Raw genomic sequence first — 23,246 nt, forward strand, 5'->3', positions numbered from 1 at the left:
TACTCCCCATTCTCTTTTATGGGTATCTTGGAATATGGCTGTTTAAAATTTTTCCATTACCTCCCTTTCTTTCCCTTATTTGGTGAATTTGTTGTCAGCGCTATGGGATAGGGGAGGTTGTTTTCCTGACTGTTTCTCTTGGGAGGAGAGTCTCTTCTGTTCATTCAATCTGTGCTGACTTCCGGCAGGAAATGGCACTCAAGGAAAGTTTTGAATAAAAGGAAGATGCTGGTTTAGTCAGTGGAAACAGGAAGTTGTAGCCTGCCTCTTACAAGGCTTAGAAGAAAGTAAGAGGCAGAGAAAAAATTCACTTAACCGAAGTGGGAGGAGCAGAAGAGAGCCAGGTGGGAGTCGAGGAGGTATGGGGAGAGTTGAGGGGCGGATGGAGGCAACCAGGAAGACGTTGAGTCTCCTGGTGGGGTTGGCTATACAGGAAGAGAATAACAGCGCTATGCAGTAGGAACAGGGTCGGGCAGTAACTATGAGTCAAAGCTATTGTGGTTTGTTAATTATACTACTTTACAGTGTAACACTGTTCTAAAAATACTCTATTTAAATTAACACAATTTTATCACTATTTGTATTAAAAGCATATGCCTACATTACCGAATCCCCTTGAGTAAACAAAGAGAAAAGGAGAAAGCAAATGTAGCAAAATGTTAACAATGGATGAATCAGATGAAGGTTATCTGATATTCTTCTTGTAATTCTTCTGTAAGGTTGAAAATTTTAAAAATAAAAATTTGCATTATTTGGGGATAAAAGTCAATTTTTTAACTATGTTATATTTAAGGCTGGGTAGACGGAGGATCCTGGCAGGCTGCAGTCCAGGGGGTTGCTAAGAGTTGGACATGACTGAGCGACTTCATTTTCACTTTTCACTTTCCTGCATTGGAGGAGGAAATGGCAACCCACTCCGGTGTTCTTGCCTGGAGAATCCCAGGGACGGGGGAGCCTGGTGGGCTGCCGTCTATGGGATCGCACAGAGTCTGACACGACTGAAGTGACTTAGCAGCAGCAGCAGCAGGTCATCACGGGTATATGTTCATGAGTATGTGATGTGGCCTTACCCGTGTATTTGTTCTCTACAATATAGTAAAGTGATGACCAATACTGTCTCATGACCAGAATGATTTCCCATCATGAATTTATGTGTTCTCACAGTCTGATCAATTCTATCTGGAAGTCTCAGCTTTTTGCATCATTTGGACCAAACACATCCTCATAAGGCAGAACTACCTCTTAGCCTGTAGTTTTGCTGTCCATCTTTCATTCATTCAGTGAGTGTTTCTTGAGCACTTACAGGGCAATGCATTAAGTATTAAGAGAAATACAAATATAAATCAAATAGACATTCTGTTTTTAGATAATCTGATAATTTGGTATAAATTTAAAGTGAAAAGTGAAAGTGAAGTCGCTCAGTCGTGTCCGACTCTTTGCAACCCCATGGACTGTAGCTTACCAGGCTCCTCCATCCATGGGATTCTCCAGGCAAGAGTACTGGAGTGGGTTGCCATTTCCTTCTCCAGGGGATCTTCCCAACCCAGGGATTGAACCCGGGTTTCCCGCATTGTAGGCAGATGCTTTACCATCTGAGCCACCAGGGAAGTCCATAAATTTAAAACCTTGCACATAAATGATTTTTTGATTTTTTTTTCTAAGAAGCTCTGTTCCTTTTCTTTTTTTTAGTATAAATTTATTTATTTTAATTGGATGCTAATTACTTTACAATATTGTACTGGTTTTGCCATACATCAACATGAATCCGCCACGGGTGTACATGTGTTCCCCATCCTGAACCCCCCTCCCACCTCCCTTCCCGTACCATCCGTCTGGGTCATCCCAGTGCACCAGCCCCAAGCATCCTGTATCCTGCATTGAACCTGGACTGGCGATTCGTTTCATATATGATATTATACATGTTTCAATGCCATTCTCCCCATATAAATGATTTTAACACAGACAGAAAGTTACTGTTTTGTGTCAGGTCTTGAAGGAGGCCATGATTACTTCCTCTTGGAGGAAATGGTGTATGGCATATTCCTGGTGCATTTCTTCCACTCTGCCAAGGAGGAAAACTAGGGTTTAAGAGTTGAGCCTGTTGGTGGGATTGATGTGAAGAATGCTGCACTGGTTTGCTATTGCTTCATATAATCCATCACTTAGTGGCTGCAAAGAACCATCATTCGTTGTTCTTCCTGTGTCTGTGGGGATGTGGGGCACGGCTGATCTGGCCCAGGCTGGGGTGAGCAGCTCTGTATCAGATGCTGCAGCTGGATGGGAAAATGTGCTTCTCTCTGCAGTTGTGTGGATCCATGGGGATGGCTCTGCTTCATGTACCTCTCCTCCTCCTTGGACCAGCAAGCCAGCCAGGACATGTTTTTCTCAGGCAATGGCAGAGGTGTAAGAGGGCAAAGAGAAACATGTTTGCAAAGCCTAGGCTTAGAGCTCAAGTACTGCTACTTCGGCTCATATATCATTGGTCAGCAGGAGTTGCAGGGCTAGGCCCAAAGTCTTGGAGCATTAAGGGACACTTGGTGAGGCACTGGTAAGGGTATGGACGTAGGGAGAAGTGAAAAACTGATGCAATTGATAACATGTGCTTTGTGATTACATGAACAGTACATTCTGAGGACAAAGAATTTCAGTTTCTTTCCACATCGGATAAAAACTTAAAAAAAATAGACTCATATGGAAGAATGTCACGACTCATCCCTTTATTTATTTTGGCTGCATGGCATGTGGAATGCGGAATCTTGGTTTCCTGACCAGGGAGTGAACCCATGCCGCCTGCAGTGGAAGCATGGACTCAACCACTGAACCACTAGAGAAGTACCTGTTCATTCTTTTAAATATGCAGTCTGTGGTACTGGACAAGAAATCATGAGGTTAAACTCAGAACTGAAGATGATCTGGCACAGAGTGTAATGGGAAATTTGTACCTATTTACTTTTTTAGGCCTACCTGGGGCTATCTGTTGTCCACATTTTCCCTTGATATTTTAGGCCTCTACTTCTTGCATGCATTCTTCCTCTCAGCAGCAACCAGCCCTCTTCAACCTCCTGGCATCTTCATGCTTTTGCCCTTCCCATCAAAAGGATGTAGCAAACTCACTCACAGTCAGGCCTAAGGAACTGATAGGGATAAAATACAACCACTTCCAGGAGCATTTGTATTAGAACAGGAGACAAAAAAAAAAAAAGGAATGGATCCATCATGGCCGAACTTCACCCAGCAGTGAAGAGTGTGGAGAAATGAAAGAGATGGGGTACCAAAGTGCTTGCCCAGTGACCTCAAAATCATACCCGAGAGGACTGTTTTTTCTTGTTGTTATTTTTTTGAGTTCGTGGGAACAAGGGTAGAGGTGCAGGAATAACTGAGAGTATAACTTTAATCACATATGTAGCATAAACAACATTAAAATATGTGCCCCAACAAGTCAATTGTCTTTCATAACTTTTTATAGTGTAATTGTTCTAATTCCTATCAAAGTTTGCGGTTACTGTATTTGAGAAACAAGTAAATAAATACAGCAGGCATCAGGCAGGAACTTTCTGAACTGTGTCAAGGTTAATAATAAGTAAAATGTTATAAGTAGAGACAAGACAGCAACAGCTGTGCAACATTCTTGGAAGCAAGGATTTCGATAGCATGAAGTCAGACAGTGAGCTCAGTTTTTGCTGCTACTCTGGTTGGACAGAGAGACCCTGTGGTAATTATAATACAACTACATTTCTCTTATAAAGTACTGTCTTACATTAAAAAAATATGATGTCTGCAGCTGGAAAATCAGGAGCAATGTTGGAAGAAGACCCAGATCAAACCTATGAGAATGTGCTGGCTGAGATTCAGTCTTTTGAGCTGCCCATTGAAGCTACTTTAAGGTAGGGCTCCTTTATATTTTGCTGTTTCTTCTTTGGTGGTGATAAAGTAGTCTTATTCATGTCTTTTATACTTTTCTCTATAACAATAAAAAATAATTTTTGAGAAATGATTGCAATTCTATATACACCTAATCTCGAAGTTTTATCCTTAGAGAAATGACGGTGAATAAATTATCCACATTGTTTGTATTATATTTGTTTCATGATTCATCACCACAAGGTTAAAAAATAGAAATGACTTTCAAGTGATCAAAAAGGGCTGCATGCCAACTCCAAATAGATATCCCATCTTATTTACATCAGGTTTCACTTGTTATCTCTAAAATACTGCTTAGTGAAAAATACAGAGAACAATTAGTCGTATCATTGAAACTCATTTATATTTGAGTGGATGTGGATGTGAGTTGTAGGAAAAAACACAGAATGCTTATTTGTGTTGTTGCTGCTCTTGGGTATATGGGGTGCTCTCGGATATGTATTTTTTATTTCTACAGAAGATTAAAAAATAGTTTCTTTGGTAAGATGAGGATTAATTTGCATAGTTCAAGGACAGAATTAAAATGAAAGACATATATCTCTGTGTTAAATGTGCAGTTTAAAAATTTTCATTCTTTTTGACTGCCTGCTTGTATCTGACACTTAACAGTATGGGAACAGGATGGCAATCTCTGACTGTGATAGTGACAGTCAATAAATATTTGTTGACTAATATTTGTAGATTAAGTGAAAGGATTTTTTTTTGGTGTTGTCTTTTTAGTCTCAGAAAGATCCAGGAGCAGATACGTTTAAATCTGAATTTAAATTTGATTTTGCATTAAATGTATCCTGAATCTTTCCAAAGGGCCTAGGTAGGGTTGGGGGTATTGGAAGCTATTGGTATTTATTGGTTGATTCTTGATCAATATGTAGGTACAGTAGAAAAATAATTACAACTCCATTTATAACTGTTACTTATACCTTCATTTTATCTGAGCATCATGGACATCCATGAATAAGGGCAGGTGTTTTTTATCCTATTCAACAGGTAGAAAAAAACCAAAGCTTTTCGCTAATGGGAAACTTGGTAATTTTTCCAAGTGGAACATACTTTATACTATACCAGCACCTTCTAAAACCTGTGCATCTGCCTGGTGGCTAGGTCAGAAGTCAAAGGGGAACACGAGAGGGGAATAAAGGGAGCCTGAAAAAGTGAAAGTGTTAGCTGTGACTGACTCTATGTGACCCCGTGGACTGTAGCCCACCAGGCTCCTCTGTCCATGAAATTCTCCAGGCAAGAATATTGGAGTAAGTAGCCTTTCCCTTCTCCAGGGGATCTTTCAGATCCAGGGTTTGAAGCCGGGTCTCTTGCATTGCAGGTGGACTCTTTACCATCTGAGGCACCAGGGAAGCCTGGACATGTGTTGATTACTGTGGCCTCTGCTGCCATTGTTGCTTCAGAGCCCTTAGTCTTCAACCCCTGATCCTCTCTACATCTCCCCTGGTCTCTCAGCCCTGGCCAATATCTACAGGCTTCATCCATTGATCCTCTCTACATCTCCCCTGGTCTCTCAGCCCTGGCCAATATCTACAGGCTTCATCCATCCTTGAAACTACCAGCTAGTCTTGCTGTGGTACTGGACCTGACTTCCTGTTTTGGTTCCTGGATGTGTCCTACCTTCTGTTCTGAGGGTAAATGTCCTGGGTCTTGTACTAGGTCTCCTAAAGGAAAGAGTCAGTTTAGATCTGCAGTCACAGCACTCTCCCATCATCGCAAGAGCAGACACTGCAAACATATTTCGTCCAGGTGTTGCCTGTCACCACCCGTGGACCTAGATTGCCCACTGTTAGCTTCACAAAGAGCTCTGACTACGGGACCTCATGGACTGTGGCCCATCAGGCTTCTCTATCCATGGGATTCTCCAGGCAAGAATACTGGAGTGGGTTGCCTTTTCTTCTGCAGGAGAGCTTTCCAACCCAGGGATCGAACCCATATCTCTTGCACTGCAGGTGGATTTTTACCATCTGAGCCGCCTTGTGTACTGGGTCTGGGTTGTGGCCTGCGGGATCATCAATCTCCGTTGTGGCATGCAGGATCTGTAGTTGCAGCATGTGCGATCTAGTCCCTGACCAGAGGTCGAACTCGGGCCCCCTGCATTGGGAACATAGAGTCTTAGCCACTGGACCACCAGGGAAGTCCCCCAACAAACCTTTAATTGAGACAATATTCACCAAAATTCCTTTTCCTAAACAACTGCTGTAATCATTGATGAGATGAAGACTTCTTGGGCTGGCATTTGCCTTTCAGCACTTCCCTATGTATGTTATTGATATTCCAATGTCAACTATTCTGGTCCACTCCTCTTACGGAACATGTCAGCTCATGTGGCCAAATATGAGGGTTGGGAAATAAAGACAGGACTTCCATTTTGGCCAAACTGGAGTGTTTACTGTTTGATAATATGCCCTGAGATTTTCTTCCTTCTGGTTCTCATGGTTCCATTTCTTTATTAAATTGCACTCTTACTTCTGTCTGCCAAAATCCAGCCCATCTTGCAAGGCACAGCTCAAATATTCTTTCTTCTGTGAAGTCTCTCTGATTCATCAACCACAGGTGAGTGCTTCATCCTTTGAAGCCCCAAAGAATTCAGGGCATTTATTCTGACTCATTTGGGTGTATGTAGGCTCACATGTATTTTGTGCTATAACCATTTTCAGGCTAAAGATTCCTGAGGGCACTATATATTTATATCTTAGTATCCTCTGCAGAAGCTTCTACCATACTTGACACACAGTAGCTAGATAAATATTTGTTGAACTAATTTGTATGAGCTTCTGAGCTAATGATAGTCTTAACAAGACAAAGGAAAAAAGGTAGTCCAGAGAGAAAGTCATCATTTCAGGGAATAAGAAAAGGCAGAAGTATTTGAATAGATTTGAATAGTTACAAGTTCTAAAGGCAGAGAGGGTGGAAAAAGAGTTTGGCTGGAGGGAGACTGACCAGGAGGGCTACTCTGACCTACTCACAGGACCTACTCTGAGGCTTTGTGGAGCGACAGTGAAGGGAAGGTTAGGATATTGAGAAGATGGGGCTGGGAATGCAGGGGAGAAACCTCGTACGTGGAAACGGAGGGAGAGAAAATACCCAAGAGCTCTCCTAGTTGTTCTTCCGTGTCACAAAAGAAAGGCATTTTCCCACAGACATTTTCTGTTTTAAAATCCCAAACTGTTAGTTAGCTTCATCTCCCTGCCCACCTTGTTTCTGAGGCCAGTGTTCAGATCAGGGTTAGATCAGGGGATTGTTTCTCTAACAGGGTGAGCTCAGAGAGCTCAGGGATTCAAAACGCGTAGAAGAGTTCTACTAGCGTCATTTAAAAATGGCTCCACAGCCCTTCCTGTCACTCTCAGCCTCACCATCATCTGAGAGAATGGGTCTCCTCCACTGAGGAGTCGTGAGCGAGTTGCTGAGGTTGGGACTCAAGTCATCCAGCATTGTCAGTGGCCATCGTCTCTTCCACCTGCCCAGGCTTCCTTCCCCTACCTCCTGATTTCATACAAGGCTGCTCCAAGAGCAGGCTTCTCCAGGTGGCCCATCCTGTCTCCTGCCTGACCTCACCACTGGGCTCTTGGGTCAGCTCCTTTGGTCTTCTTTCTGTTTTGGTGGAAAAGTGGAAAAGGATCAGATGATCCTGAGATCCTGTGTTTGTTTTCATCTATGTGTGAAATGAGACCACTGCCTGAAGTATTAAGTTTAAAGGAGAGATAGTTTTAGGGGGAGCTGAGACATTATGTATTTCCATGGTTTATTTGTATTGCCAATGAAATACCCAATAAAGACATATCAGGTAGCTCTAATAATTGAATTGGTGGAGAAGCGGTATTTGATGTTAGACATGCAGACAGTGATTGAATTTCAAAGAAAAGAGAGAAATGTAAAGAAAGATCTACATCTAGTGCCTGGGTTGCCCTAGCTTGGCTTTGCTTTAGGCATTCAAAATCTCCTGGCCGACAGATTCTCGGTAGGCTGAAACTCTTGAGCAGGTGGGGTCTGAAATTAGTTTTGCTGTCCTAATCCTTTTTGCCCTGGGCATCACTGTTTTTTATCATGTTACCGCCATATGGTAATTTCCACTAGATTTTCTCATTTGGTTTTATGATTTTTACTCCAGTTCCTCCATTTGGCCTAGACATGCCCAGCTCCTTGCCAGCTGCTCCCTCTAGGGGGCGTGCGTGTCCCTGGTAGGCTTAATGGCTGTCTGGAGCCATGCTTTAAGAATCCACAAGACTAGTACTTTTTTGGGCCTTATCCAGTATTACCAGCTGCCTTGCACAAGCACAGTTAATAGTTTTCAACTAGTATATCAATTCCAGTGCATTGGTAGTGGTTATATGAATCCCCGTGTTGAGGGTGGTTCTGGTAAAATAGTGCTGGTGGCTACGGTCTTAGGACAGCACAGTAGCAGGACCCTAACATATTTATGCTAGAACTTCCAGCTGCCAAGCCTCCCTCATTAGACCTGCCCCCACCATGGATATCCTCTCGTAGCCTGGGCTCATGATGCTTCATGGGGTCCTGCATGTCTGTTGTTAGCCTCCTAGAACAGGTCCTAAAATTGTAACGTGTCTGAACCGATTTGAGTTCAGAAATTTTTTGCAAGAGCTGAGACAGAGATAAAGAGATTGAAGAGAAGTGCAATGTTAGTGGGAGGTAGAAAAAGAGGAGGTATCCAAAGAAAGCCCTGCTGAGGGCTGGGAAAAATAGGAGGAAAAGGGAATTGTACATGATGACGTACCAGAAGAAATTTTTGCAATTGTTTTATGATAACATAATTGTTTTACACTTGTACTCACAGACTCTCTTTGGCTCTTTTCCAAAAGCTGAGCGTGGAGTTTTACCAGTTTAAGAGCAAACAGGATATTGTAGTTTCTTTGACTTTAATGTTTTTAAGAATGAAGATAACATGCTTTTAGGAAAGGAAATATTAAAGCAACAACAACAACAAAACACCAACAACCTAAACACAATAAAATCTTAGGATGACATACTAAAAAATATAACTGGTTATATTCAGCTGTAGAATTCTAGGATGCTCTTGCTGTTTTTATCTTCAGAAATGTAAGATTTCATAGAAATCTTATTTCATTAAATATATTGATTAAGATCAAGTATAACATTTATTAGTTGTTTGATTTTGGCCTTAGTTTCTAAAACTACAAAATGGGGATTATAATAAAACCTGTATCAAATGATTAATGTATATGAAGTGCTTAACACAAGACCAGCCTAGCACATTGTAAATGCTTGATAAATGTTAGCAATTATTATTATTATATTTAATTTACACTGGGATATACATTTCAGCATAATGTAATATATAACTTAGAGTGTTGAAGTAAATTAGCATTCATGACATTTTGAAATTCTGGGCAGGTGGGAAATACTGAATAATGTAAATTTTATTTTGGTTGCAAATATTTAAGGGAGAGAGGTATCCCTTTTTCAAAATCCTATTTACTAAGGCTTATATTTGATACTAATATAATATCATGACCTCATCTAATGTCTTATGGGAGTCGGGTAGTGTGCTGAATGTTGTGGATATAAAATAGAATCCAAAGAAGGGCCTAATTATGACTGAGGCCTGCTATGTCTGCAGCACCCCAGGATAGCTTGGGGTTCCTGATGACAGTGGGCTACGTAGTTGCCAAATTTTCACTGAATACTTAAATGATTCTGTTAGCTGCTTGATCTTCAGGGAAACACTAGAGAGAAGTTAAAATTTCTTTTTGTATTTTGAGAACAAAGTATTCCAAGCAGGGAGATAGTTTCATTTATTTACAGTTAAGTGAATTTATTTACAGTTAAATGAACTCTGGAGCCAGTTCAAATTTTGCCTCTATACTTATAGATAGAACTATTAGAAGGCTTATACAAGTTAGGCATTCAGTATATTTAATGTAGCAGCTCATACATGAGCCATACAATGCTCAGTCCTTCATTCAGTAAATAAATATCTATGGAGCATCTCCGATGTGGCAGACAGTGGTCAAGGATGGTCAGTAGTATTGTTGATACAGCAAATTCCCTGCCCTATCAGGAAATTCCCTGCTCCCAGGGAGCTGACATTTTAGTGAAGAGAGCTAAAAATAAATTAAAAACCAGTAATAAATTCTATGAAGAATAACAAATCAGGGTGAAGGATAGGGAGATCCAGGGATGCTATTTTACAAAAGTGGCCAGGGAGTAAATATCAGCTGTTATTATCATTTCATTACATTAGTTACATTTCTAAATCTTTTTTGCTGAGAGGAGAAAAAAAATAGGACAAGTGAGAGGAGAAGCAGAAAGGGCAACAGGCAATGAAGGAAAGCTAAATGAGGAAAGAGTGAGGAATGGAGATGTTGCACTGAACAGGATGAGGAATAATAATTAAAAAAACACACAACAATGAGGAGGAAAGAGAAGAGAAAATAGTTCATATTATAAGCCAGTGTTGGGGTTGTTGAGGAGAGATAAAAGAGAGAGAGAGTAGAAATCAGAGGACATACTATTACTCTTTAATTGCTCAGTGGACTTTAAAATGTTTAGCTTTGCAATGAGCAAGTTAATGGTGCTTTCTGGACATCATTCTGAGGGCAGGACTAGTAACATAATTTACAGGACCAATGTGAAATGAAGATGGAGTCCCCCTTGTCCAGAGGATGGTGATGGCAGAGTATTAACCCAAGAGCAACTTCTTCAGCCCCACACGGATGAGCCAGCTCTGTCTGAAAGCTTAGCACAGATCCTGGCACACAGCAAGCTTTGAAGAAAAGCAACTGTTGAATGAAGAGAACCTGGGGCTAATTACTTTTGAACTTCTTTGAGGACCAGCCCATATTTCATAAAAACTGATTTTATTTGGCTTCAATTTCAGGTTTCCTTCTATTGTTCTCCCCTGTGGGATATGGAAGAGATTCCTGGACACAGTTTTGCAGCAGGAAGGAATCCTCCCAGACCTGGCAGGGCTTTGTTCACATTCTCTTGCACTTACAGACTGTGGCCACTTGGGGTCACTGTACCAAGGTAGACGCTGGAGGAACGCAGCTGTCAAGGCATTCTCCAAAGAGTGGCTAAAATGGAAGGCTTAATTGATTAGAGCCAATGAAGACTACCCTGTGTTCTGCATTTTGATAAAGTTCAGCAGTTATGTAGCAAAGGCTCTTAAACTCTTTAAGAAACATCTCAATGATAATAGCAAATTCTCAAGAGGTTAAAGATCAGGAAGTCTGATATGGGGTTCCTAGGAATGAGGAAGGGACTCTCTGTGGAGATATACCCTACCTCAGGAGACATGCTTTTACAACAATATAACACGAGAAGTAGTATTTGCATGTGGATTATTCATTTAACAAATAGTAACTGGGCTGGTGGTGAACAATACAGACATTGTCCCTGTGCCTGGAAATGAAGACAGACTCAACGATTTGTTTGCCACCATGGTGTGTGTCTCAGAAGATGAGCATCGTCTCCAAGGACGACAAAGAGGCACTTGACTTAGAAGCAAGATCCGGAGGGCTCACTAAAGTGGATCCAGAGCCAAGAGTCTAACCTAAAGACAAGGTCCTGGCTCCCTCTCCACAATAAGAACAACTTTCAGACAGTTTCCACCAATCAAGCATTCAGAGAAAAAATGAAGTTCAGGTTCAGAGAGCTCTGAAACAAAATTAGCCTATTTTGTTAATGATTAGGGAAAAAGGAACATTATTGTGTCTGTTTTTTATTTTTATTTTACCAAAGAGGAAGCTAAATTCTGGGCTTTTTGGTTGAATAACAAATGTCAGATAATCCTCACCTCCAATGCTTCATGTTGGATGAGCTCTGGACTAAACATTATACATATATTATCTTCTTTAATATAATAGATGGTGAAAGAAAGAAAGTGAGGTCACTCAGTCGTGTTCGACTCTCTGCGACCCCTTGGACTGTAGCCTACCAGGCTCCTCTGTCCATGGGATTTTCCAGGCAATAGTACCGGAGTGGATTACCTAATAGATGGTAAAGGATATATTATATTATGCAATGGTAAAGAATCTGCCTTCCAATGCAGGAGATGCAGGAAATGTGGGTTTGTCTCTAGGTTGCAAAGCTTCCCTGGAGGAGGAAATGGCAACCTACTCCAATATTCTTGCCTGGAGAATCCCATGGACAGAGAAGCCTGGCGGGCTATAGTCCGTGGGGTCACAAGGAATTGGATGCAGCTGAGCGACTAAGCACACACGAGCACATCTTCCTTAATCCCCACACCGCTTGGTAAGCCAGGGACTTTTATTGCTCCCAATTCACACTTGAAGAAACTGAAGCAAAGACAAGTTAAGTCCTTTTACAGAGGGTCCCACATTTAGTGAGATATGAATTGGAATTTGAACCCATTTAAATGCCAGACCAGGGCAGCAACATTCTATAGCCTCCTTCTGAGGGAGGGGCTTTCCCGAGGTTGGTTATTAGTCTGTAGACAAGTGGCTCAAAGTATAAATTCTTAGTGACTAAGATTTTATTTACAGATTAAACCCTTACTTTGCTGATTAGTTTCCTACTGGACACAGAGTACGTCTCCTGCCCTGTCAGTCTTCCTGGTATCTTTTCCCTCCCAGGAGTCCTGAAGAGAAATTTTGGGTGGATTTCTGGAAATCAATGTCCACCGCTCCCCAAATAACTCACCAAACATGTGCAATCTTCCAATGTGCCCTACTATCCCCAGCCTCCTCAGACCAGACTGACAGTCATTTATTCCTTGGGTAAAACAATATCAGAACAGTCTTCTTATCTGACTTTTTTATTAACAGGAAAAGCAAGAACAGCTTATTAGCTCCATCTTCTCCAACTCACTAGCTATGTGGCCTTGGACAAGTGAGTTAATCTCTCTAAGTCTCAGTTTCTCCAAATTAAATTGGAAATAGCAAGAGTACCCCAAACGCTGAAATTAGATTTTAGTAAAATTAGTACTACCTTATTTACCAATAAAATTATGAATTAGTAAGGGTTAAATTAGATAATATAAAAGGCTTAGAAAATAGTGCTCAGTAAATAGCTATTAAGATTATTTTGGTTTATAGCTGAAATTCTTTATTTCGGAGACTTAGAAATGTAGCCTTTATTTTTTAAAACGTTTATTTATTTGGCTGCATCAGGCCTTAGGTGTGGTGTGTAGGCTCTCTGTGGTATCACACAGGGTCTTTTGTTGCATGGACTCTCCAGTTGTGACATCAGGGCTCAGTAGTTGCCACATGCAGACTTGGTTGCTCTGTGGCACATGGAATCTTAGTTCCCTGACCAGGAATCAAACTCACACCCCCTGCGCTGGAAGGCAGATTCTTATCCATTGACTGGACCACCAGAGAAGTCCCTAGATATGTAGCACTTTAGGCCTTTTTTCACATTAATGTGCATGTTATATCTATGTCCATAATTAAAATTTACATAGTGAGCTATTTAGGACATTAAACTTTAAATTCTTACCCAAAAACTTCAAGTACTAACAGATCTACCAGAAGTCATAGAGGGAACCAGCTAGAGCTGTTTTATAAGATGTGGTAAATGGACTTCCTTCCATCTTAACTTGAATTAAGGGGAAGAGACTGCTACTTAATGCTGAGGTAATCCCTATGGGCAGGTGTTGAAACAGGTCAGGAGTGAGGAGTATGTAAGTAGGGTTGGTTTCCCAGGGCAAGGGCATTTAGAGCTGGGTTTGGATAGATTGCATCAGGGTTGGAGAAGAGAAGAGGGGAAAGGTCTGGATAATGAACACTGTAAAGAAATGCCCCATTAGAAGCTGATTGCCAAATAAGAAGCTGGCTTCTGTCATATGTCCTACTCTCCTCACCTTGCTTTACTCTTTAGAGCAATGAATTCTGGTCCTGCTCATCATCTGAGCTAAGATAGCTTGCCTTTTCCTGCAGAGAGAACTGGCTCTCTGTTCTCTTTGTAGGACACCGTAAAATTTGTCCTCAGATCTTATGTTTGGTTTCAGGTTCAGTTTTCAAAAGGTTGATTTTTCCCTCTCAAGAGCTGAACCTGCATCTCAGATGTGCTAACACTGGATGATGGTGCCTCAGCAATTGAGGACTCAGTCTACCAAGAAAAAAATTTGTTTCTTTTGTCTTACTACTCAATAAAAAGCAATTGGGGGAAGGGCCAAAATGCTGGGGTCTGGATACAGGGATTTGACTTGACCCAAGAGTAAAATTTTAAATAACCAGAGGAATGGGTGAAGTTTATGTATATATATAAACTATATACTCTCTAACAAAAGCCCGTAAGTATAGTTTCTTGCAGTGAAACTCTGATGGTGAACCTCAGGGAATTTGAGGTAACCTTTTCTGTTTGTGTTGCACATTTCTATCAAGGCAACTGAATATACCACATTATAAGATGTGATATTTAATGTCAACTGTATAAAGATCAAGTTTGAAGAAATTAACTTTTTACAATTTAATATTGTTCTAATTTCTAATTGTTACCAATAATGGATTAATTAAACTCTGGCCTTAGGCTCAGATCTGTTTGGAACCCCTTTCTAAGTCATCCTGAACTCTTTTCAGTGGCTTCAGAACTTCAGCATTGTCTGGTTTTAAGACCCCTCCAGCTTTCTCTCAGCCACGTGCAGAACTCTAGGCGGAACTATAAGAAATTGGAAAGCTAAAACAAAAGGGGGGCATCTCTGAACTTAAGGACCTTAACATGATATGAAAGTGCTGGTGGACTTGGGAAATTTTTTTTTTTCTGTATGTTTTCACAGCTTGAGGAAGTGAGATTTCCCAGGGAAGATATGGGTTCTCTTGTACTATCAAGACAGTGGAAATAGGGACTTCCCTGGCTGTCCAGTGGTTAAGAGACTCTGCCGGGGGTGTCAGTTAGATCTCTGATTAGGGAACTAAGATCCTACATGCCGCCCAGTATGGTTAAAAAAAAAAAAAGACAGTGGAAACAGGCTTGTGATAGGGTTTCTTGGTAGAATAAACATATGGATGTAGCAGAGCTTTTTTGGTCTTTCAAGTTAGCCTGCACTGAAGTCAGCCATGTATTTCTGTTCTGTGTCAACAGTACAAAAACAAACAAAATTCAAATTATAAGAAAGAACCAATCAAAACAAGTGCTCACTATTAAAACAGTTGTTGGTAGAGTGGATAAATGGGCTAACTTCAACCTAGAGTTAGTGAGAAGGTTTTATGGATTAATTAAACTAAGCAACAGCAACAAGAAGGAATAGTTCTTGTTGCTATTGCTTAGTAGCTAAGTTGTATCTGGCTCTTTTGTGACCCCCATGGACTATAGTCCACCAGACTCCTCTGTCCATGGAATTCTCTAGGCAAGAACAACTGGAGTGGGTAGCCATTTCTGTTTCCAGGGGATCTTCCTGACCCAGGGATCGAACCTGCATCTCCTGTATTGACAGGTGGATTCTTTACCCCTGAGCCACCTGATTCCTTAGGGAAATCTTTATGAAGGAGATTAAATTTGAGTTGAAATTTCCAAGGAGGACAGAAATTTCAGATTAATAGGAAGAAGGACATTTTTATATGTTAGTAAAGTTTATTGGGACCTTACTATGGTCCCAATAGGCAGAATAATGGTTCCCCCTAAATTTCCACAATCTAATCCTTGGAATCTGTAAATATATTACCTTACATGACAAAAGGGATATTGCAGGTATGATTAATGTTAAGACCTTGAGATAGAAGATTCTCCAGAATTATAGTTGTGTCGAACCTAATGCCATGGGTCCTTAAAAGCAGAAAATCTTTTCTGGCCTAGGTCAGAGTCAGAGGGAAATATGACTATAGGAAAATGGTCAGAGAGATGCAAAATTTCTGACTTGAAGGACTGAGGAAGGGGGCCATGAGCCAAAGAATGTGGGCGGCCTCTGGAAGCTGAAATACATAAGCAAATAAATTCTCCCCTAGTGCCTCTGGAAAGAACACTGTTGTGCTGACACCTTATTTTTAGCCCAGTGAGACCCGTATTGGACTTCTAGCCTACAGAACCATAATAAATTTGAATTGTTTTAAGCTAAGTTCGTGATAATTTGTTACAGCAGTCATAGAAAGCTAACACAACATGGGACAGCAAAATGAGGTCATGACATGAGGAAAATGACTACCATGGTCATTTTCAGATGGGGAAACTTAACTATAAAGGGACTAGGTTCTGACAATGTCACCCAGCTGTAGAGTGAACGACTAGGGGATTAAATTGAGCACACCCGTCTTCGGAAGTCATGCTTTTAACTGTTCGGCAGGATTTTTGTAGGAGGAGGATGGACGTAGTAAAAGCTTCTAGAAAAAGTTCTCTGGAGTGAGTTACACAGCTGTATAATAAAGAGCTTGGTTGACTCAAAGGGACATGCTGAGCTCTGGATTAACGGAGACCAGAATAGTTGTCCCTCAGGGCTAGGTTATGTACTCTCTTTCTGGTTAATCTTCCTCAGTCGCTGATTTGATCATGACAAACTGGTTTACTCAGCAGTCCCATAAACAAGACTCTTCCAAGCACCTGCTTGTCCTTCCCATCTCTCTGAAGCCCACTTCTCTCAAGGGCTTCCCCACTTCATCCCAGCCACAGCAACTTGGGGGCACTTGGATTCAAGGACTTTGGCATGAAATCACACACTGCACTGGGTCTTTCTTGTATCTTTGCCATAAAATGTCTTCGTTTTACGTCATTTACTTTTTCTGGCGCTTATAATTTATTTCCAAGTAGACTGGCCTCTGTGAACTTTCCGCGGGGCAGGAACAGGAATCCACTCAGAGCGGTCGTCCTTGTTCGCCAGCTGGGTTCTTCTGGGTTCATTCCTAAAACAAATCTTACTCCCACATACCATTTTGCTTTTCTTGATTTTTCCTTTCTCTGACCCTCCACCACCCATGCCTCCTCGGTAAACATTCCCGTAGCCTTTATTGTCGACCTGCCTCATTACGAAATAATCCCAAGTGCTAGCACAGGGTCTGAACACAGAATACAGGGATCTATGCTTTTAAGCAGGGCCAATTACTAGACAGCAACTAGGGGGCCAGTACCGGGCGAGAGTTGGAGGTGGCCCGTTTCCACTCCGCACAGCGGCCGGCAGCACCTGGGCCTCCCCCAGGTGCGGGGACAGTGACCCGGTCGCGCGCCCGTGCGCGGCCTTCCACGCGCCCCAGCGCCGCCCGCCCCGCCCCTTTCCCCGCCTCCTCGCGCTCGCGCCACAGGTTGCTCGCCCCCGCGGTCTGCGCGGCGCCGCGCCTCGCCGGCTCCTCAGCTTCCAGCCAAGATGGCGGAGATCGGCGAAGGTCCGGGCACCGTCCCAGAGCACGAGCGGATCTTGCAGGAGATCCAGAGCACAGACACCGCCTGCGTGGGGCCCACCCTCCGGTAAAGCTCTCATCCTCTCGGGATCTCTGGCTGCCCTCTTCGGCCGCTCGTCAGGAGGCGGGCGAGTTTTCCGCCGTCGGCCGCGCGCGAAGCGGCCCGACAGGTGGTGCGCGAGGAGGCGGGCGGCCGGGCGGGGGCCGAGGCGCAGCGGGCCAGGACCTGAGCCCGGACCCGGGCGGGGCGGCACGGGCGACTGCACCTGTCCGCGCGGCCCGCCTCAGCCGCGGGAGCTGTCACTGCGCAGCTGGAGGGTGTGGCTGCCACGGTGCCTGTGACCCCGGGAGTCGAGGCACCGCCCCGTTTTCGACGCCCCGCCCCGCCCTGCCCCGGCCGGGGCCTGGGGTCTCGAGAACGCGCTTGGGGCTTCCCGGCTCGCGCGACGCTCCGGGGCTGAGGGCGGCTCCGCCTCGGGCGTGCCCGGGACGAAGGTGAAGTGCCGGCAGACGGCAGGACAGAGGTGCCGACTCGCGCGCAGGTGGAAACGCTGGCGCGCTGGGCTGCTGAGGGCGTGGGAGAATTGAAATTGAGCGGGAGTCGCCGGCACCATTCTCTATACTCCCGCGCCGCCGGAGTGGGCGAGGAGGGAGCGTGGGCGGGAGGGGAGGAGCTGGCGCTCAGGAACGCGCTGATGTGACTGATCGTGACCGTGCGCTCGCCCGGCAAGCCTCTCTGGAGTCTGGGAAGCTTTTATTTATTTGCGAATGTTTAATTTTGCATGCATTTCCCCGTTTATTTTAAAAAGAATCTCCACCGTTTAAAAATAGTACAAGAACAATGACTATTCCAGACTATCTATTGCCCTAGTAAACCCAGGCACTCTAGTGATCCATTAGAGTGTTAGCCACTTTCTTCAAGAATGACTGCTCTTTAAATATAAGGCTTCATTTTTCGGTGTGATGATAATGAAATTATTATTCACTTAGGGAACTTGGGATTCACTGTGCTTTTGTCATTATGTGGACCTGTGGTTGTAGTGCAAAGTAAATCGACCTTGGCCTGAGACTACAGAGAACTGGATTCTTGGTTTACACTAGTCTTAGCACTGATGAAGTGTGCGGTCGTGGGCAAATCATTTAACTTCTCTGGACCTCGATTTTTTTATTTGTAGACAGGGGAGGGGTACGTGTTTAGATACCCAGAAAGCCCGGGAATTTAGAGACCTTGCCTATTTGTTCACTCCTGTATGCCTAAGCATGTAGTAGGTACATGATACATTTTTGTCACATGAAGGTCCCTCTATGATATAAATATGATTAGTGCATTTCCTTAATTTTTCAGTATAACACTTTTTATAAAAACTGCATTTACTAATGAAAGTTGAACTCATACATTTAAAAGAAGCTTTGTTTTCCTCACTGCATGGTGAAACTGAAGGAGTATAGTGTGTGGTATAGTTATTACAACAGTCCATTTTTGAAAATAGTATTGATTAGGAAAGAGGTGCTTCTTCTTGAGAAAATGTACTAGGCGGGATCATTGAAAGCAGGTGAAATTAATTTAGAAGAAAAATTTTAACTACAGCTGACTTGAACAATATGGATTTGAACTGTGTGAATTCATTTATACCTGTAATTTTTTTTTAATTTTATTTTATTTTTAAACTTTACATAATTGTATTAGTTTTGCCAAATATCAAAATGAATCCGCCACAGGTATACATGTGTTCCCCATCCTGAACCCTCCTCCCTCCTCCCTCCCCATACCATCCCTCTGGGTCATCCCGGTGCACTAGCCGCAAGCATCCAGTATCGTGCATCGAACCTGGACTGGCATCTCATTTCATACATATACAGTGGTAAAGAATCTGCCTGCCAATGCAGGAGACGCAAGAGACTCGGTTGAGGAAGATCCTGGGTCTAAATGATCCCCGAGAAGGAAATGACAGCACACTCCAGTATTCTTGCTTGGGAAATCCCGTGGACAGAGGAGCCTGGTGGGCTACAGTCTATGGGGTCACAAAAGAGTCAGACACAACTTAGTGACTAAACAGCAACAACTCTGGGAACTTCTGTACTCTCACCCCTGGGGGAGGAGTTGGGGGCCCGGTTGACCCCTGGTGTGGGGAACTAAGATCCGGAAAGCCTCGTGGCTCGGCCAAATAGAAAAAATACATGCTTAACGTATTTTTGTGATACTACAGGATCCGCAGTTGGTTGCGTCTGGAAATGCCGAACCTGGGGTATAGAAGAACCCATTGTATGGACAATAAGTTATATGTGGATTTTTCACTTCATGAAAGGTCCTCGGCCCGATCCCCTCATTGTTTCAGGGTCAACTGTACACTGAGATTTTTGTAACACAAATAGAATATATGTATTGGTGGTGGTATCATTCTGTTTCGCTGGTGACATTTGTATCACCTACTCACTTTGTTGAAACCCACACTCTTTTCTTTAGTGAACTACACTGACTCATACTTACTCTATATATACTCTTGTCATCTCTCATTTGCAAGCAGGCCCTGCACACACCCGTGGAAGGCACTGCTAGCAGTCCTTTCTCTTGAACAGAGTTTAAGCCAATGCTTTTTTATTCCTGAGGTTTCACTGAGTGAAATGCTAACACTAAAATTAAAAAAAAAAACTTATTATGGGAAAATTTAAATGTTTCAAGAAGGTAAAAAAAAAAAAAAGAAAAATGTAGGGAATTCCATGGTGGTCTGGTGCTTAGGACTGTGTGCTTTCACTGCTGGGCCAGGTTCAGTCCCTGGTCAGGGAACTTAGACCCTGCAAGCCTCTAAGTGCAGCCAAAAATAAAAATAAAGATTAAAAAGACTGACCATACGACGTGTTGGTGAAGTTGTGAAACAACTCGCATTCTGTGTATACTGCAGTGGGAATATCATAGATGCTGTTTTTCAGGTTGAGGTTATTCCCTTCTAGTTTGTCAAGTGTTTTGACTATGAAGGAGTGTTGAATTTTTCTGATGCTTTTTCTGCACCCATTGAGATGATCATGTGGATTTTGTTCCTTATCGTATCACAGTGGTGTTTTATATTAATTGATTTTCAGATATAAATCAACCTTCCATTTTTGGAATTAATCCCACTTGGTCATAGTGTATAATCATTTTTTATATGTTCAGTTCAGTCGCTCAGTCGTGTCTGACTCTTTGTGACCCCATGAATCACAGCACGCCAGGCCTCCCTGTCCATCACCAACTCCCGGAGTTTACTCAAACTCATGTCCATTGAGTCGGTGATGCCATCCAGCCATCTCATCCTCTGTCATCCCCTTCTGCCCCCAATACCTCCCAGGATCAGGGTCTTTTCCAATGAGTCAACTCGTTGCATGAGGTGGCCAAAGTATTGTAGTTTCAGCTTTAGCATCAGTCCTTCCAATGAACACCCAGGACTGATTTCCTTTAGAATGGACTGGTTGGGTCTCCTTGCAGTCCAAGGGGCTCTCAAGAGTCTTCTCAGATTCCATTTGTTAGTATCTTGTTTAGGATTTTTGCATGTATATTCATAAGAGCTATTTGTCTTTTATTTTCTGGTGACGTCTTTGGTTTTGGTATGAGAGTAATACCTTATTATTGGTTAGTGTTCCTCAATTGAGATGAATTGTATTTTTATTTCTCTATTTACGTGGTGTACCATATTTATGTATATATGTGTGTAATGTTGAATCACTCTTACATTCCTGTAATAAATCCCATATGGTCATGGAGTATAATCTTTTTAACATGTTGGATTCAGCTTGCTAATATTTTATTGAGTGTTTTTACATCTGTATTCACAGGGGATATTGGTACCTAGTTTTCTTTTTTTGTGATGTCTTTAGCTGGCTTTGATAGAGTAAAGCTGGCCTGATAGAATGAGTGAGGAGTGTCCCTATTCTCCCACTTTTTGGAAGACTTTGTGTAGGAATAGTGTTAATTTTTCTTTAAATAGATGGTAGAATTTGTCACTAAAACCATCTAGCTTTTCTTTCTTGGAAGGTTTCTGATTATTGATCAGTCTCTTGTTATAACAAGTCTGTTTTGATTTTCTATTCTTAACTGCATCAGTTTTGGTAGTTTGTGTCATTTTAGAAATTTGTACATTTTGTCTAGGTTATCAGGTTGTTAGTATAAAATGGTTCATGTGTGTGTGTGCTCAGTCTGAGTCTTTTGTGACCCCATGGACTGTAGCCCACCAGTCTCCTCTGTCCATGGGATTTCCCAGGCAAGAATACTGAAGTGGGTTGCCATTTCCTTCTCCAGGAGATCTTCCTGACTCAGGGGTCACATCCACATTTCTTGCTTGCCAGGCAGATTCTTTAACACTGAGCCACCTAGGAATCACAGAATTGTTCATAGCATCCCCTTATAACCTTTTTTATTTCTGTAAGACTGGTGGTACTGACTTTTCTTTTACTCTTTTCTATTAATTTTTTTTGGCTGTGAGAGACTTAGTTGTGGCATATGGAATCTAGTTCCCTGACTAGGGACTGAACCTGGGCCTCTTGCATTGGGAATCAGAGTCTTAACCACTGGACCATCAGGAAAGTCCCTCTTTTACTCTTGATTTTAGTAATTTGTGTCTCTCTTTTTCTTAGTCAGTCCAGTTAAAAGTTTGTCAATTTTATAAACTTTAACATGATGTCATAAGTTTTGGTATTGTGTGTTTTCGTTTTTATTCATTTCAAAGTATTTTTTAAATTTCCTTTGTGATTTGTTCTTTGAGTCATTGGTTATGTATGTATGTATTTAAGTATGTTGTTAAATTTCAACATATTTGTGAATTTCTCAAATGCCTTTCTGTTACTAATGCGTAATTTCATTGTATTTGGTCAGAGATCATATTTTGTATGATTTCAATCCTTTTAAATTCTCTGAGGCTTGTTTTACGGCCTAACGTGGTCTGTCCTGGAGAATGTTACATGTTCACTTCAGAAGAATGTGTATACTGATGTTATTGGGTGGAAGATGCTATAGATGTCTCTTAGGTCTCATTAGGTTATAGTTGTTCAGGTCTTCTACTTTCCTTTTGATCGTCTACTTGTTGTTCTGCCCATTATTGGGCAATGGGTAGTTTTTGCTTCATGTATTTTGGGCTCTGTTTTTAGGTGCATGTGTTTGCTCAGTGTGTCTGACTCTTTGTGCTCCTTTGGACTGTAGCCCACCAGGCTCCTCTGTCCATGGGGATTTTCACACAAGAATATTGGAGTAGGTTGCCATTTCCTTCCTCAGGGGAACTTCCCTACCCAGGGATCATACCTGCATCTCCTGAGTCTCCTGCATTGCAGGTAGATTCTTTACTGCTGAGGCATTGGGGAAGCCCATAAATGTGTATTTGTTGTTGTTCAGTCGCCCATTTGTGTCTGATGCTTCGAGGACTGCAGCATGCCAGGCTTCCCTGTCCTTCACCATCTCCCTGAGCTTGCTCAAACTCGTATCCATTGAGTCAGTGATACCATCCAACCATCTCATCCTCTGTTGCCCCCTTCTCCTCCTGCCTTCAGTCTTTCCCAGCACCAGGGTCTTTTCTAAGGAGTCAGTTCTTTGCATCAGGTGGCCAAGTATTGGATCTTCAGCTTTAGCATCAGTCCTTCTAATGAATATTCAGAGTTTGTTTCCTTCAGGATTGACTGGTTTGATCTCCTTGCAGTCCAGGGGACTCACAAGGGTGTTCTTCAACACCACAGTTCAAAGGTATCAGTTCTTCAGTGCTCAGTCTTCTTTATGGTCCAACTGTCACATCCATACGTGACTATTGGAAAAACCATAGCCTTGACTAGACAGACCTTTGTTGACAAAGTAATGTCTCTGCTTTTTAATATGCTGTCTAGGTTTGTCATAACTTTTCTTTCAAGGAGAAAGTGTCTTAATTTCATGGCTGCAGTCACCATTCAGAGTGATTTTGGAGCCCAAGAAAATAAAGTATGTCACTGTTTCCATTATTTCCCCATCTATTTGCCATGTAGTGATGGGACTGGATGCCATGATCTTAGTTTTTTTAATGTTTAGTTTTAAGCCAACTTTTTCACTCTCCTCTTTCATCAAGAGGCTCTTTA

The 23,246-nt window shown here is 42.3% G+C and overlaps 1 protein-coding gene across 6 annotated transcripts in view; it reads left to right on the forward strand.

Annotated features, from left to right (window-relative positions):
* The first annotated feature begins 329 nt into the window (after window positions 1–329).
* EXOC6 (exocyst complex component 6) overlaps window positions 330–23,246 on the forward strand; it is a 192,550-nt gene continuing 169,633 nt past the window's right edge. For 2 of the 6 annotated variants that reach the window (XM_070780487.1, XM_019952980.2), the window contains exon 1: window positions 17,095–17,250. In XM_070780487.1, coding sequence (XP_070636588.1) covers window positions 17,150–17,250 — 101 coding nt within the window. In that variant the 5' untranslated portion in view covers window positions 17,095–17,149. Of the gene's footprint in view, window positions 345–3,709; window positions 3,885–17,094; window positions 17,251–17,541; window positions 17,726–23,246 lie in introns of those variants that run through there. The other 4 variants (XM_070780488.1, XM_070780489.1, XM_019952981.2 and 1 more) reach the window with 4 other exon arrangements.

The sequence above is a fragment of the Bos indicus genome, chromosome 26, assembly GCF_029378745.1.
Source record: "Bos indicus isolate NIAB-ARS_2022 breed Sahiwal x Tharparkar chromosome 26, NIAB-ARS_B.indTharparkar_mat_pri_1.0, whole genome shotgun sequence".
Taxonomy (NCBI): Eukaryota; Metazoa; Chordata; class Mammalia; order Artiodactyla; family Bovidae; genus Bos; species Bos indicus.